Source organism: Molossus molossus, unplaced genomic scaffold, assembly GCF_014108415.1.
Source record: "Molossus molossus isolate mMolMol1 unplaced genomic scaffold, mMolMol1.p scaffold_m16_p_7, whole genome shotgun sequence".
NCBI lineage: Eukaryota > Metazoa > Chordata > Mammalia > Chiroptera > Molossidae > Molossus > Molossus molossus.
The window spans coordinates 97,792,646-97,808,210 of NW_023425401.1; the positions used below are offsets into that span (position 1 = coordinate 97,792,646).

Genomic DNA, 15,565 nt, shown 5'->3' on the forward strand with positions numbered 1-15,565 from the left:
GTTTTCTTGCCTCTCTCCCACGTTAGCCTGCGGGTCTCTGGAAGGCAGGGGGCATGTCTTTCTGCTGTTTGTATTTTCAGTACAGGCCTACCTCGGAGATATCGCGGGTTTTAAAAAAGCGAGTATATTGCTCTGGCCTGTTTGGCTCAGCAGTTAGAGCGTCAGCCCGTGGTCCAGAGAGACCCGGGTTCGGTTCCCGCTAAGGGCACGTACCTCGGTTGTAGTTTGTCCCCGGTTCTGGTTGGGTCGTGCGGGTGGCAGCCACTCAATGTGTCCCTTTCATGTCGATGTTTCTCTCTCTCTCTCTTTCTCTCTCCCCCTCCCACTCTATCTGAACAAAAAACGAAAAAATGTCCTCGGGTGAGGAAAAATAATAATAATAATAATAATAATAATAAAGCAAGTATTGTAAAAAAGCGAGTATTGGCCCTGGCTGGTTTGGCACAGCGGTTACAGCGTCGACCTGTGGTCCAGAGAGACCCGGGTTCGGTTCCTGCTAGGGGCGCGTGCCTCGGTTGCAGTTTGTCCCTGGCCCTGGTTGGGTCGTGTGGGTGGTGACCACTCGATGTGTCCCTTTCACGTCGATGTTTCTCTCTCTCTCTCTTCCACTCTATCTGAACAAAATATTGAAAAATGTCCTCGGGTGAGGATAAAAAAAAAGCAAAGCAAGTATTGTAAAAAAGCGAGTTGTAATCTCTTTACTGGTGGAGTTTGTAAGAAAACATAGTATCTGTGAAGCACAGTGAAGTGAAGTGCAATGGAACAGGGGTGCCAGTACATAGCACTGGAACACAAGTGCTCAAGGAGCTTTTGTTGAAAATATGAATGAATCAATGAATCAATCAATCAACCAATCAATGAATGCCTGTGTTCTCTCCCTCACCAACTAGACTGCAGGCTCTAGGAGAGCTGGGCTGTGTCTTTTTCTTTTCATTTTTAAAAAATGTTTTTATTGATTTTTAGAGAGAGAGAGAGAATCATCCATGAGATAGAAACATCGATCCGCTGCCTCCTGCACGCCCCCTACTGGGGATCAAGCCTGCAACCTGGGCATGTGCCCTGACTGGGAATCGAACCCGGACTTCTCAGTCCATGGGACGACGCTCGATCCACTGAGCCACACCAGCTGGGCTCTTTTTCTTTTTGTTTATGGTGTATTTCTCACCTTAGGGTTGAATTGTGCCCCCACCCCCCAAAAAACTATATATTGAAACCCTAATCCCTGTATCTTACAATATGACCGTGTTTGGAGACAGGAGCTTTAAAGAGATGACTAAGTGAAAGACGAGAATTTCAGGGTGGGCCCTAATCTAATCTAATCTAACAGGTGTCTTTATAAGCAGAGGAGCCTAGGACACGGAGACACCAAGGACGCACCCACACTGCAAAGGGCAAGCGAGGACACAGCGAGAAGGCAGCGGTCTGCAAGCCTGGGGGATCGGCCGGTGGAGAAATCAACTCTGCCAACACCTTGACCCCGGACTTCAGCCCCCGGACCGCGAGGAAATGCATTTCGGCTGTTCAAGCGCCCCGACTGCGGCACTTTGTGATGGCAGCCCTAGGAAGCCATGCAGACCCACACACCCCGCCCAGACCCCAGGGCCGCACAGACTGCAGCCAGCCTGACTTGGGAACGGGAGCCGGAGAAGCAGGGTGAGTGGCCCAAATGCTGACCGTCCACCCACACCGCTAGCTTACAGAGCAAAGCGGCGCCTTACCAGGGATCGTGTTGTCCAGTAGAAAGCCCAGAAATCCACCCACAAACATGCTCGTGGTCAGCAGCACCTGTGTGACCTGGTCCAGCTGGTGAATCCCTAGAGTGGAGATCGAAGTGACGAGGGTTCCCAGGAATCAAGGGCCCTACTGGCTCTGCCCCTGGAGTGGTCACGCCCAGAGGACGGGGAGTCACCTGTCTGCAGCCTCTCGGGGTTCTTGTTCACCCAGTTGGGAATGGCGAGCCCACAGTACAGGGAGAAGCCAAAGACAAAGAGGTTCCTGGACGAGTTCATGTTCGCGTACTGTGGGAGAGACCCCCGCCGGCAGCCCGGAGGCATCAGCACCTTTGCTGCACACCAATCTAACACCCCTCCAAATGCCCCTGCCCTCCCACCACCCCAATTCCCACTAGACCCTGGGAGCTGAGTGGTTTGGATGATCCAATTCAAATGGATACAATTTCTGGTTTGGGTTGCTTCCAGCTATTTCTGTCTTCCATTGGAGGGCCAGCGTGGTTCCTGGGACTAGGGACCCCTTCCGCTGCCCTTCCCAGCCCTGTTCCTTCACCCCAGTCCCGGTGGATTCTCCCCCGACGTGAATGCTGCGCTTTCCCGAGGGCGCCCGGCTCACCTGCAGGTTGGAAATTCCCACGGCGGTGATGACCCCGAACATGACGAGGAACATGCCTCCGATCACGGGGGTTGGGATGGTGGCAAACACAGCCCCGATCTTCCCAAATAGGCCCATCAGGAGCAGCACGCAGCCCGAGGTGACAATCACTACCCTGCTCCCGACCTGCGGCAGGCCAGGAGGGGAGGAGGGGCTCAGCAGCCAGGCCACACCCCCCAGAGGCCTCCACCCTGCTCCCGGCACCTTGAACAACCTCCGGGGGCTCACGGGAACACCACCTAACCCCAAAGTGACCCCCCTCTGCTCCCACAGGGATTTGGGGAAGGAGGAAGGTGGACCAGGTGACAGCTGAAGATTCGGGTTCAGAGGTCTGACACGGCTGGGCCAAGGTCACTGACCTCCTACCCACATTTCAGAAAGTAAGGACTTTCTTCAGTGTTCACAATGCCACTGACTTCTGCGGTTGCCCGGATGGACTTTCTGCCTGTGGAATGGCCACAACCAAGAAGGGCGAGTGTGGTACACGGAATGAGGGCCCCTCAAAGGTGTCGTGTCCTAATCCCCAAACCTGTGACTATGCTCCCTTGCATGGCAAAGGGACTTTGCAGGTGTGATGAAGCTGGGGTTTGAGATGGACAGAGTGTCCTGAGTCATCCAGGGAACCATCCAGGGAACCCTGATCTCATTACAGGAACCCCTACCAGCAGAGACCCTCTCCTCGCTGGGGTTGGAGGGGAGTGTGACTGTGGAAGAGAGATCAGAGAGGTGCTGGGAAGACGGAGGGGGACCACAGCCGAGGAAGGCGAGCAGCCTCTAGGTGATGGGAAGCAAGGAGATGGGTTTTCCTCCAGAGCCGCCAGACGGGAACACAGCCCCACCTGTACCTCTGTTTTAGCCCCAGGGGACCCATGGCAGACTTCTGACTCCAGATCAATAAAATGATGAATCTGGGTTGTTTGAGGCCACTAAGTTTGTGCTCATTTGTTACAGCAGAAATAGGAGACACACACTGAGTGACAGATTAAGGTCCCCCACCTGCCCCCAGGAGCCACCATCAGCAGTCTTACCCTGGTGATACCCAGTGCCCCGATATTCTCGCTGTAGGAGGTGGTGCCATTCCCTGTCCCCCAGGCCCCTGACAGCAGAGTGCCAAGGCCCTCAATGCCAATGCCGCGGTTGATGGCATGCTTCGGAGGGGGTGGGGCCCCCACCAGCCGGGCACAGGCATAATAATCGCCTATTGATTCCACCATCGAGGAGATCAACCCAGCAATGATCCCAAAGACCCCAGCCAGGCTGATGGTGGGGCGACCCCACTGTCCTGGAAACACAATGCAGAGGGAATATTAATCCAGACAATAACAGGCTGCTGAACCCCAAATAATGTCTTTGCCAGAGGGGTCTCTGGAAGGCTTTGAGACCGGCAGCATGTCCAGCCCCACAGCTGTACAGATGCTTTGGCTCAGACTCCTGCCCTACCATCCTCCCTCAGGGTGGGCCAGACGTCCTGTGCACAGAAAGACAGCAATGGAGTGTCTTCCCAGAAGGACCTTGACACATTTGCAAGATGAGATTCTTACTCAGGGAGACCCCAGCTCCACGGGCCATCGGCCAGGGCAGCCCTCCCTGGAACCTGGTTATTTAAACACCCTGAGCCAAGGATTGTGGGGCAAGGAGACCAGAAGTGGCCTAAGGGCTGCCTTGAACTTGTCCCGCCAGAACCGTTCTCATTCAGTCCCAGGCCTCTCTTGTGTGGGATCTACCAAACCCGGGAGGAGACCCCAAGGCCCGCTCGGAAGCAGGGGCCTCTCTGTCCTCCCCACTCTCAGCTCAGGCGTGGGCATGGCCGATGGAGGCCAGCTCAGAGGTAGGTCAGAGAGGGGAGCCTCTTGTCCAGCGGTAAGATAATAAATATGGGTTGTTGGAAGCCACTGAGATTGTGCTGATTTGTCACAGCAGAATAGGAGACCAATACATTGTGTGACACATTTAGGTCCCCCACCTGCCCCAGGAGCCGCAGCAGCCTTACCCTGTGATCCCCAGTGCCCCGATCTTCTCACCATAGGAAGGGGTACCATTCTCTGTCCCCACAGGATTCTTAGACAACCCAGGGGTCTCCTTCTTCTCTCGGGGGTCTGATAAGGATTCCCGAGGGCTCGTCTCCCTTCGTCAGACTCCTTGGAGGAAAGCCTGCCTCCAGCCCTATTCAACTCTCCATCCCGCCCTGGGCCCCCCGAGCAGTCCTGGGAAATGGTCCCAGGCGGAAGGGTCCCCATCTCATTACCTGGGTAAGGGAAGCGAAACCAAGGGGCTTGGTTCAGAACATGGACTCTGGTGTCAGTGCGGGCCAGGTACCCATAGGCTGTGGGGGCCGAGGGGAGGGTGTCGGTCACCGTGAGCACAAAGCACAGGAACCACGCCAAGCAGAGCGCCAGCAGCACCTGCGGGAGAAAGGCGCCCTTCACCGCGGGGCGCCCCAGCCCTGCGGCGCCTCCCCGGGGCCCCTCCAGGGACAGCAGGACTCGGGTGTGTTGTGGATAATCAGCACATTGCAGGAACATAGGAAATAAACAATGGGAGTCTTGTGTCAGAGAGAGGCGGAATGGCTAGCAAAGTGCGCATCTACTACATAGTCTGTCTCCTTTCTACTGTTTGCCGTCACATGACCTTGAATCCTCCGGGCCTCAGTTTCCTCATCTGTGCAATGGAATCACAACCACTGCTCTGTAGAGCCGGAAGCAGGGGTTCTTACAGCAGGTCCTCAGATACGTACTCTCTGGTGGCTGAACCCCAGAAAACTGTATTTTTAGCCAAGTGATCCCTATGCACCCTGAGGTTTAGAAGCACTGGCCCAAGGGGCACTGAAGGACTGATGGGGTCATTACGCGGAAGGATCTCCTTACAAGGTGACGTGAGGTTCACAGTTAAGTAAACCTGAAAACAGTGTGACCCGCAGGACCCATACTTGATGGTGCGGTGCACATTCAACAGAGAAGGCTCTGAGAAGGGAGATGCATCATCATCCCGGGGGCCTTGAATTACCCATGGGCCACTGAGAAAGAACCTGATCTAAGAATCTCGGCCCCTAGTTTTATGTAACTAGCAGTGAGCCTTGCTGTCTCCCCAGTATCTCACTGTGAGGATGGCCCAGGGGACAGGGGGAGCGGCGGCCAGGGCAGGAGTCTCTGCTCCTGGAGAGGAGCATTGAAGAGAGCCCCGGTATGGCATTGCCCCAAGGGTCAGGGCCAAGGTGGAGTAAGGCCGGTCACGGGAGGCCACGCAGATGGGACAGCACTTGATCTGGGAGCCACCTGGAAGTGCAAGGGGCTGCCCCTCGCTCTCCAGGCGCGTCGCCTAAGAACGGGAGGGGGCCGGGTGCTGCTCACCGGGAAGACCTGGAACAGGTAGAACTTGGAGGTGTGACACTTCCCTCGTCCGTAAGTGGGCACAGGCACTGCGACATTTTTCAGGTACTGAGAGAACAGCAGGATGAGGAAGATGGTTCTGAAACAGAAACAAGCCACGCCCAGTCTGGTAGGCCGGGGTACAGAGCGAGGGTCCAGGGCACGGCACCACCACGGGGGCAGCGGCCACCCTGGGAGGTCCCCACCTGGCCTGCGTCTCTGGAAGGGAGGGCGGGACCCTTTCAGAAGCTGCAGGCGGCTGAAGGGCAGGGGGAAGGGGGGCTAGCATTCCTTGGGGCTGGCAGCTGAACAGATCCAGCATCTGGGGCCAATAAGTCCAGGGTGTGAGATCGTCTTCTCTCCCAGGTCACTCTGCAGGTCCCCATGGTCAGACCACATGGAGAGAGTGAGTGGTAATGTCCAGTGTCATCCCTGAGTCCCTGCAAAGCGCTGTTTAAATGCTCGAGGCCTCTTGTTCAAGGAAGACTTCCTGATGCAGCCAGCTGGCTGTCAGCACCCTTCCCTGACAGCGCGACACCCTAACCCATCGCGTCTCCTGGTGTCAGTCACTGATATGAGGCCACGTCTTTGCACCCTTCCCCGGTGCCAGAGGGTTACAAACACTTATTTGCTCAATGAAAACCTCGTAGGCAGGGGACTGGTCGGATCCACCTGTTGTGAACAACCTACACTGAGTGTTCTGCACTGCTCGTGCTAACCCATTGTCGGTGTGTACTGATGACACAACAAAGAGTAGTAATAATACATTATAAGTAGCAATTTCGCTGCTTTTCAAGGCGTCACAATGTTCTTGAAAGTATCTGTAAACCACAGAGTTGGCCAATATCCAGGACTCCGTACTCGTACTGGGTAATCTTCCCCCAAGGAGAACTCAGACACTGTCCCTCCCCAGAAAGGACTTACAAGGCGGCGATCCCCCAGTGGGCCCCGGCGTCATCGCCCACGGAACTGAAGAGAGGCAGGGCCAGGAGGGAGATGGTGGGAGCAATGGTCAAGGGGCCGATGAAGCGCAGGAGATAGCCAATGAGCCCCGAGAAGCCCACCAGCATCTGGAAACAGGAAGCGACCATGATGACGCCCTGCAACTGAAAAGAGAATGGAACTCAGGCACCTCGAGGCTCTAGTTCTGGGTGAGCTGTTGGACACTTTCACGCAATACAAACCTCCTCGGGAGGTAGCCTTCAGCAGTATTCATTGATCATAGTGATGATGATGACTCTTAATGCTAGCATCACTTCGCAATGTACTGAACATCTTTTTGTTTTATTTTTCTCCGTGTTCCTATTTTTTATTGCGGGACCTGACAATTTTTTTCTGCAAAGGACCAGATCGTGAATATTTTAGACTTCGCACGCCATATGGGCTCTGTCAAAACTTTTTCAGACAGCATGTGAACAGATGAGCCTGGCTGTGTTCCAATAAAACCCCACTGACAGGCCCTGAAATGTGAATTGCACATAATTTTGACATGTCATGAAATATTATTCTTTGTTTGATTTTTTTCCCTACCACTTAAAATATTAAACCATTTTCAGCTTGTGGATGGTACAAAAACAGGCTACAGGCCAGGTTTGGCTTGTGTGCTGTAGTTTGCGGACCCCGATACTGGGCTGATTGGGCTTCCTTTACTGCTCCCCCCACTTTTTTTACTGCCCCCTTTTTTACTTTACTAGTCTGAATGTTATATATTCTATTTTACCTCTGATAAATGTCCTTGCTTTGAAGTCTGCTCTTTCTGAAAGTAATCCTGCTTTCTTTTGATGAGTGATAGTACGGTGTATTTTCTCCATCTACTTACATTTAGTCTCCATGTGTCTTTATATTGAAAGTAGGTTTCTTGTAGACAACACAGAGTTGGATCTTTTTTTGTTTTATTTACTCTAATAATCTCTGTCTTTTAATTGGTACATTTAGACCACTGATGTTCCAGGTGATCATGGATGCGGTCGAATTCATACCTCCCATGTTCGTTACTGTTTTCTAATTGTTGCCTTTGTTCTTTGCTTCTATTTTTGTCTTCCACTCTTTCTGCCTTTTGTGGTTTTAACTGAGCATTTTACGTGATTCCATTTTATCTCCTCTCTTAGCATTTTTTCTTCTTTCTAAAGTTTTAATTTTAGTGGTTGCCCTGGAATGTGCAATATACCTTTACAACTAATCCAAGTTCAGTTTCAAATAACATTATACCACTTCATGGGTAGTGTGAGTACCTTACAGTAACACAACAATCCGCCCTGGTTGTTTTGGCTCAGCGGTTAGAGCGTCGGCCTGTGGACCAGAGAGACCCGGGTTCGGTTCCCGCTAAGGGCACGTACCTCGGTTGCAGTTTGTCCTCGGCCTCAGTTGGGGTCATGTAGGTGGCAGCCAGTCGATGTGTCTCTCTCACATCAATGTTTCTCTCTCTCTTTCTCCCTCCCGCTCTATATAAAGATAAATGCAAAAAAAAATGTCCTCAGGTGAGAACTAAAAAGATAATAATAACACAACAATACTAATGTATCCCACACGTCCACTGCAGTCATTCTATTCACCTAACATGTACAAGTATATAAATAGAAACTCCCATGACCCTGGAAGGTGAAGATAAAATTAGTCTGGTTTTAAAAACTGAATTTGTCATCTCTTCCTATTTTCTACTACCACCGTTTCCTGACAATAGAATCACTGCTCAGTTTTACCTGTCCATTACTTCTCACATCGCAGTCAGTAATGACATTCCTATTGGTCCTATATTCGTGTCACTCTTATTTGTGTCTGGTATTGTGATGTCCAGGCAATCTGCTGACCCTCAGCAGTTTCAAGACATGAGATGTGTGTGGACAAATATAACTCAGTGAGACACGGAGAAACCACCTTAAATTCTAATGGGCTGGGTCAGAGACTAAAAGCCAGCAGTCAATCAATGAAGTCGAAAGGTGTAAAAACATTCTTTGGTTTCAGCACTGATGAAACACATCAGCCCAGCAGGTGGAGCTAAAGTACCAGAGACAAGACTCTGGATGTGGGCTTATTGTGTTGACCACTAGGAGGCGATGTGGGAAAAACTGAGTCTAGGCCTGGGGGAGAGGAAGCCCTACCTGGGCCCTGTGTTTCAGAGCAGGGGTTGGCAAACTTTTTCTGTAAAAGGCAGGCTAGTCAATGCCTCAGGTTTTGAGGCCCATATGAGGTTTCTGTTACATATTCTATTTTTTTTAATCCTCACCCTCAGAATAATTTTACATTGGTTTTTAGATGAGTGGAAGGGAGGGAGGGAGAGAGAGAGAAACATTGATATGAGAGAGACACATTGATTGGTAGCCTCCTGCCAAACCCCCACTGGGGCTGGGGATTGAACCTTCAACCCAGGTACATGCCCTTGACAGGGAATCAAATCCAAGTCAGTCCACAGGCTGACACTCTAACCACTGAACCAAACCGGCCAGGGCCATATTCCTTTTTTTTTTTTCCCTCACCCGAGGACACACCTTTCCATTTTTTGTTCAGGTAGAGTGGGAGGGAGAGAGAGGAACAGAGAGAGAGAGAGAAACATCGATGTGAAAGGAACACATCGAGTGGCTGCCACCCGACCAGGGCCGGGGACAAACTGCAACCGAAGTACATGCCCTTAGCGGGAACCGAACCCGGGTCTCCCTGGACCGCAGGCCGACGCTCTAACCGCTGAGCCAAACCGGCCAGGGCCCTTTTTTTTTTTAATCCTCACCTGAGGATATGTTTTTTATTGATTTGACAGAGAGAGAGAGAGAGAAACATTGATTGGTTGCCTCCCGTACATGCCCTGATTGGGGATTGAAACCGCAACTCAGGCATGTGCCCACCAGGAATTGAACCGGCAACCCCTCAGTGCTAGGACTATATATTCTTTTTTAAAACATCCTTTTAAAATGTAAAAACCAGCCCTAGCCGGTTGCTCAGTGGTTAGATCACTGGCCTGCGGACTCAAGAGTCAGCCTCGTACCTCGGTTGCAGGTTCAGTCTCCAGCCTATTCGTGCAGGAGGCAACCAATTGACGTGTCTCTCTCACATCGATTTTCTCTCTCTCTCTTTCTCCTTTCCCACTCTCATTCTATCTAAAAATCAAGAAGAAGAAGAGAGAGACAGAGACATCGATGTGAGAGAGACACATCAAGTGGTTGCCACCCACACAACCCCAACTGGGGCCGGGGACAAACTGCAACCGAAGTACGTGCCCTTAGCGGGAACCGAACCCGGGTCTCTCCAGACCGCAGGCCGACGCTTTAACCGCTGAGCCAAACTGGCCAGGGCTGTCTCTCTCTTCTTCCCTCTCTCCCTCCCGCTCTATCAGAAGATGAATGCAAGAATGTCCTCAAGTGAGGATAAAAAAAATAATAATTAAACAAATAAATAAATAAATAAATATCAGTGGAAAAATAGGCTCTGGTAAGGATTAAAAAATAATAGATAAATATAATGCAAAAACCATTCTTAGTTCATGGGCAGTTAAAAAAAAAAATAGACCCCAGGCTGGGTCCGATGCAGGGCACATGGACTCCTGCTTTGCAGGACTCCCGTGTGTCGCAAACACAAACAAAAACAGTAAACGTATTAAAGAAAACATGGATTCTCTGTCGCTTGGGGTCCCGTGCTCAGGGCAGGGATGGCATGGCTCATGTCCCTAAACATCCTCTCCCAGTACTAACACTGTTCCAGCCCCAGGGGATTATTTCCCATAGCTCTTGCCTGGTGTCCTCAAGACACAGGGTGACTGCTTCTGAATGTGGCAAAGGGGGGCGCCGTTGCGAGGCGGGAGGCAGACACTGCACCAGGACACAGGCAGGATTTGAGCAGCGGAAGTGATGAGGTAGGAGATGAGACACATTAATTTGTCAGGTCTCTCTTCTTGGATAGCAGGAAGGCAAGACATTCTTGCAAGAGGAATTCTATTCCTCAGCAGATCTGCGTAAAAAGGGAACTCCCGCCCCTGGCTTCTTGCTTCTTGTTCTCTGCTTGGTTTTCATTTGCATTTACCAAAGCCAAGCATAAGCTGCCTAGGAACAGCACAAACACCCCACAAAACACACAAACAGCAAAAGTGCCACCAACCTCATGTGTTCTGTGATTTGTTCTATGGATCAGATAGAAAACCTAGGTGTCGCTGAAGAGCGTCTGATTTGGAAAGATAACACGACACACGTCATTCTGAGATTGGCCAATGAACTGGGCAAAAATCCAGGGCCCGCCAGCTTGTCAAGTGCATTCCTAGGAATATCTTGGTCTGGAAGTAGGTGAGACTGTTCTTTAAAGACTAAAAAGCCCCGTGAGCTCAGAATCCATCCTGGGATAAAAGGCAGCCCCAGGACTTGATAAGATGATTGAAGTTCATCACATCTTGGTAATCCAAGCATAGGCAAGTGCAAAAAGGCTGTTTTTCAAAGGGAAGGACAGCAGAGGATTCTGGCTGAAAGTCACAGGTCATGGCTCAGACTGACCCATTGTGTCCATACAGGCACAATGCCCCTGAGGTATCAGACGTGCCGGTGGCCGAGTCCACACTGCATGTTCGAAGCCCCCACTCAAGCACCCTCCCTTTGAAAGGCCATTATAACTAGTCTGCTACTGGGCACTGTTTGGAATTAGACGATGAGCAAATGGCACCCAAAACTCTAAGATCAGAGAGCCCAAGCATATCTCGAGTGAGGTCAGAAAGACATTCAAATAAGGAAGAGGCTGATCAACAGAATTTGCTGATTAAAGGGAACTAGTTCTATTCGGGGGGAAAAGCAGTCACACAGAAGGGATTCTGTGCTTGGATTACCAAGATGTGATGAACTTCAATCATCTTATCAAGTCCTGGGGCTGCCTTTTATCCCAAGGGATTCTAGGGTCTGTAGGCAAGGGACAGTCCCATCTTTCCTGGGGCAGACATTACTGCACAAGGGAATCAAACTCTAGCAATGGAGACTCGAAGCCCAATGTGTGGTCTTCGAATTCACCAAGCACTGGATGGAGCCTTGCAAAGGTTGAGTCTGGAAGAGTATAATATTTCTACAGAAGGACCTTCATGGAAGAACACGGCCCATCCAACTTCAGCCAATGGGTCAAATTATGTGTGGTATGGCTGGCTATGCACACATAGATACCCGGAATTGTTTCTATATAATTCCACAGGTTCTTGGCCGTGGCCAATGGACTAGCAGTTTGATCTGGCACATGGGTCACAGAAGGCGTTGTTGACATTCCACCTTCTGTGGGACAGGATTGCAAGTCAAATCTCAAATACCGGCGGGTCACGTGGATGCCCCTCAATCTTAGAAGGGGAGGGAAGTACGACCTTGAACAGTCACTAGGGCCCACAAGGACACCTTGGGTCACACGGGGGCTAACAAACAACACAACACCACGTCCATCCGAGGTCGCTTATGTGGCGAGAGCGGCCCAGACTGCCAACGGCAATGGGCACACGCGCCTTTGGTGGGAGAAGACGAGGGTACGTGGCCCTTCACGGAGCTGGCAGCTCCTATGCTGGACACTTCACAGGTCATGGAAGGTTCTCAGATATTTTTCAAACTGGTATTGACGGAAGTCCTGGTTTGAGCTTTGCCTGTTCCACAGCTGAAGCCCTGGCCCAAACCACTATAAAAAGACTGGCAGCCCAGACTGCCCACCAACATGAATATCAACTCATACATCAAACAGCTCAAGGGTCACTTTTCATCGCGTGAACAGGGCAGGAGTGGACCAAGAAATACAATATCGAGTGACCTTTTCATATTTCATGTCATGTCCTAAAAGCAGTAAAATCACTGAAAAATTTGTGTGCATGGAACAATGCAGGTGATGAAGGCACAGAGGGCTGCTTTCCAGGGCACGAGAGGGTGAGATTAAGCTAAACGTCAGGGGCACGAAAGCGAGTCACCCATGGAGCAGTTTCTGAAGGACAGGCTGAGAAGTGAGAGGGGTACAGAAACCCTCTTTCCCCAGGACTTGGGGTTTCGCTGTGTTCCCTAAGATGGGAAAAAGAGAAATCCATTTAATGGGACTTATTGGAATTCTGATGCCATGGATGATCCAGATGGGAAAGTCTGGGGTCTTCGGGAGGTATCCTACCCAGTGGAAAGGACCCCATGACAATATACTTATTAAAATGTTTGAAAGTCCTTGGAGAAGGACACACCAGGAGGGATTCACAGTGTCACTGTTGCTGCCCACTATCTGAAGGACAGCAGAGAACTCAAACCTTGTCTTCCAGTAGGAACAGCGGATGGCTGAGAAGGGAGCCCCGTGGGGACAATGGACACTGGGGGCAGGAAGAAAGAAGGCCACCCACCAAATTACTGCACCAACTGATGCTACTTTTGCCCTTTACAGTTAAAATAAATGGAAAATAGCCCGGCCTGTGTGGCTCAGGGGTTGAGGGTCAACCGATGCACCAAGAGGTCGCCGGTTTGATTCCCGGTCAGGGCACATGCCCAGGCTGTGGGTCCGATCCCCAGTGGGGGGCATGCAGGAGGCGGCCAGTCCATGTTGTCTCTCATCAATGTTTCTCTCTCTCTCTAAAACAATCAATAAAAGTAAATAAATGGAAAATAAATCATAACTTACTTTTAGTTGTATTTCTAGATACACCTTCAGTCTCTCCCTCCCACCCCGCCCTGCACATGCACACACGAGGACATTAGGTCCTTGCCTGTCTTATCTACAGTAGTATCTTAATGCCCAGGATCTTGCCAGGTGGAGAATTGAACAATGGATGTTGAACAAATGAGTCAACACGGTAGCCCCACTGAGGACCCTCCACTCCGCACGCCGACCATCCACCCCCCTCTCGTGTCCCAGTACCTCGCGCAGCCTCCTCTGCCATTCCTCGGTGAACTCGGGCGAGCTGGTGTTCACCTGGCTGGCATTGAACGTCCACTCAGGACACTTCCAGGCGGGAAGGGAGAGCATGGCCAGGGTGGGTGCTATGAGACTGAATGTCCCTCCCTGGAGAATGGGCAGCCTGGAGGAGGGGAAGAACACAGTTACCCACACAGTCCTTTGGCACTGGTCTGTCACTACCCCCAACTGGGGGCCTTTTATCTTGTTTTATTATTATTATATTTTTTTTATCCTCACCCGAGCACATTTTTTCCCATTTTTTTGTTCAGATAGAGTGGGAGGGAGAGAGAGGAAGAGAGAGACAGAGAGAAACATTGATGTGAAAGGGACACACCGAGTGGCTGCCTCCCGCACGACCCAACCAGGGCCGGGGACAAACTGCAACCGAGGTATGTGCCCTTAGTGGGAACCGAACCCGGGTCTCTCTGGACCGCAGGCCGACGCTCTAACCGCTGAGCCAAACCAGCCAGGGTGCAAGTAGGGGCCTTTTAATCCTAAGACCTAGCTGGGTTTCGAGGCAGTATGTGATACCTGCTGTGCTAGGTATACAGGGAGTTCCTGCCAAGCCTCCACTCACGCCCATGATCCCTGCCACACTTCGGGTAGGCAGGAGAGGCGGGGAGGGAAGACGAGCAGACCTAACCCCTGTCCTGGAGATACAAGCCCAGGAGCAGAGAGTCGGTCTCTGGGGAATACTTTGGAGACCGCACTCGGTGGGTGGCCTTGTCTACCCCGGTACCAGTGGGTCTTCCTCAGACCCGGGACCTAAGCACAGCTCACACAGTGGCGTTCCCCCACCAACAGGAGATGAACAGCCTAAAATCTGGGTTACCAGAGTCCCTTGTGTCTTCAAATGGAACTTCAATCCCAGACCTCTACCTTCATGCTCCTTTTTATCACACGGACAGAATGGGTTTGAGGGCAACTATCAGGGCGTGCTCCCTGACCAGACCCCCCCCTCCTGTCAGCATCACCCCAGCTCCCGTGAGGACTTCCCGGAGTTCGCCTTCCCTCCGAGGTGCCACAGTCTCCTGCGTCAAGCTGGAACAATCCTCTCCTGACGAAGGCCACAGGCTCTCCAGGCTAGCCTAGTCTGCCCACTCTGGACAGTCAGGCTTGGGGGTGGGGAGCAGAAGACGCAACCCCAGTGTTTGATTGCATTTAGCACGGTGGCACACCCAGTTCCGGTGCTTTTTCTTAATACCAGAGGGGTGGTTTTGAACTCAGGATTTCATGAAGACATCTTAAAGAATTATTCTGGAGAATGAATGAACACATTTTATGAAATGGAAATATAACGTTCCTGAAAGAGTTTCGCTGTCTAAGCGGCCTCTGTGCCCCGGCTGAGATTTGAACCAGCGATGCCCGGTTCAGGCGAGGTAGCGGCTGGTCTAGGAGTGCACACGCTCCGGGCCATCTTAGTGTGCAGCCAGGCTGAGAACAAGGGACCTAGATTCATGAATCCAGCACCTAAGGCTCCAGAGGAGAAGGGAGTACATAGCACACACAGGGCAGGAACACGCGGTGGGAGGGGTCTGTGTGAGTAACTTTTTTTTTACTCTAACAACTATGAGTTAAAGTATCTTGACAGAGCAGAGAAACATGCAGGACTTACATCGTTGCCAAATTCCTTTTGAGCTTTTATTTTTTTATCTTATCTTATTTATTTTTCATCCTCACCCGAGAACATTTTCCCATTTTTTTATTCAGATAGAGTAGGAGGGAGAGAGAGGAAGAGAGAAACAGAGAGAAACATTGATGTGAAAGGGACACACCAAGTGGCTGCCTCCCGCACAACCAACCAGGGCCGGGGACAAACTGCAACCGAGGTACGTGCCCTTAGCAGGAACCGAACCCGGGTCTCTCTGGACCGCAGGCCGATGCTCTACCACTGAGCCAAACCGGCCAGGGCCTATCTGAGCTTTTAAAAATAAACAGATACATCTCTGCATGTGGGT

The 15,565-nt window shown here is 51.3% G+C and overlaps 1 protein-coding gene across 2 annotated transcripts in view; it reads right to left on the bottom strand.

The window, feature by feature from the left end:
- The window catches only part of LOC118619951 (solute carrier family 23 member 1-like), a 42,085-nt gene that overhangs the window by 761 nt on the left and 25,759 nt on the right, over positions 1-15,565 (bottom strand). For both annotated transcript variants that reach the window (XM_036246840.1, XM_036246839.1), the window contains exons 5-12: positions 13,569-13,728; positions 6,675-6,856; positions 5,733-5,850; positions 4,631-4,787; positions 3,414-3,667; positions 2,347-2,511; positions 1,910-2,018; positions 1,719-1,814 (exon numbers count right to left, since the gene is read on the bottom strand). In XM_036246840.1, coding sequence (XP_036102733.1) covers positions 1,719-1,814; positions 1,910-2,018; positions 2,347-2,511; positions 3,414-3,667; positions 4,631-4,787; positions 5,733-5,850; positions 6,675-6,856; positions 13,569-13,728 — 1,241 coding nt within the window. The remainder of the gene's footprint in view (positions 1-1,718; positions 1,815-1,909; positions 2,019-2,346; positions 2,512-3,413; positions 3,668-4,630; positions 4,788-5,732; positions 5,851-6,674; positions 6,857-13,568; positions 13,729-15,565) is intronic.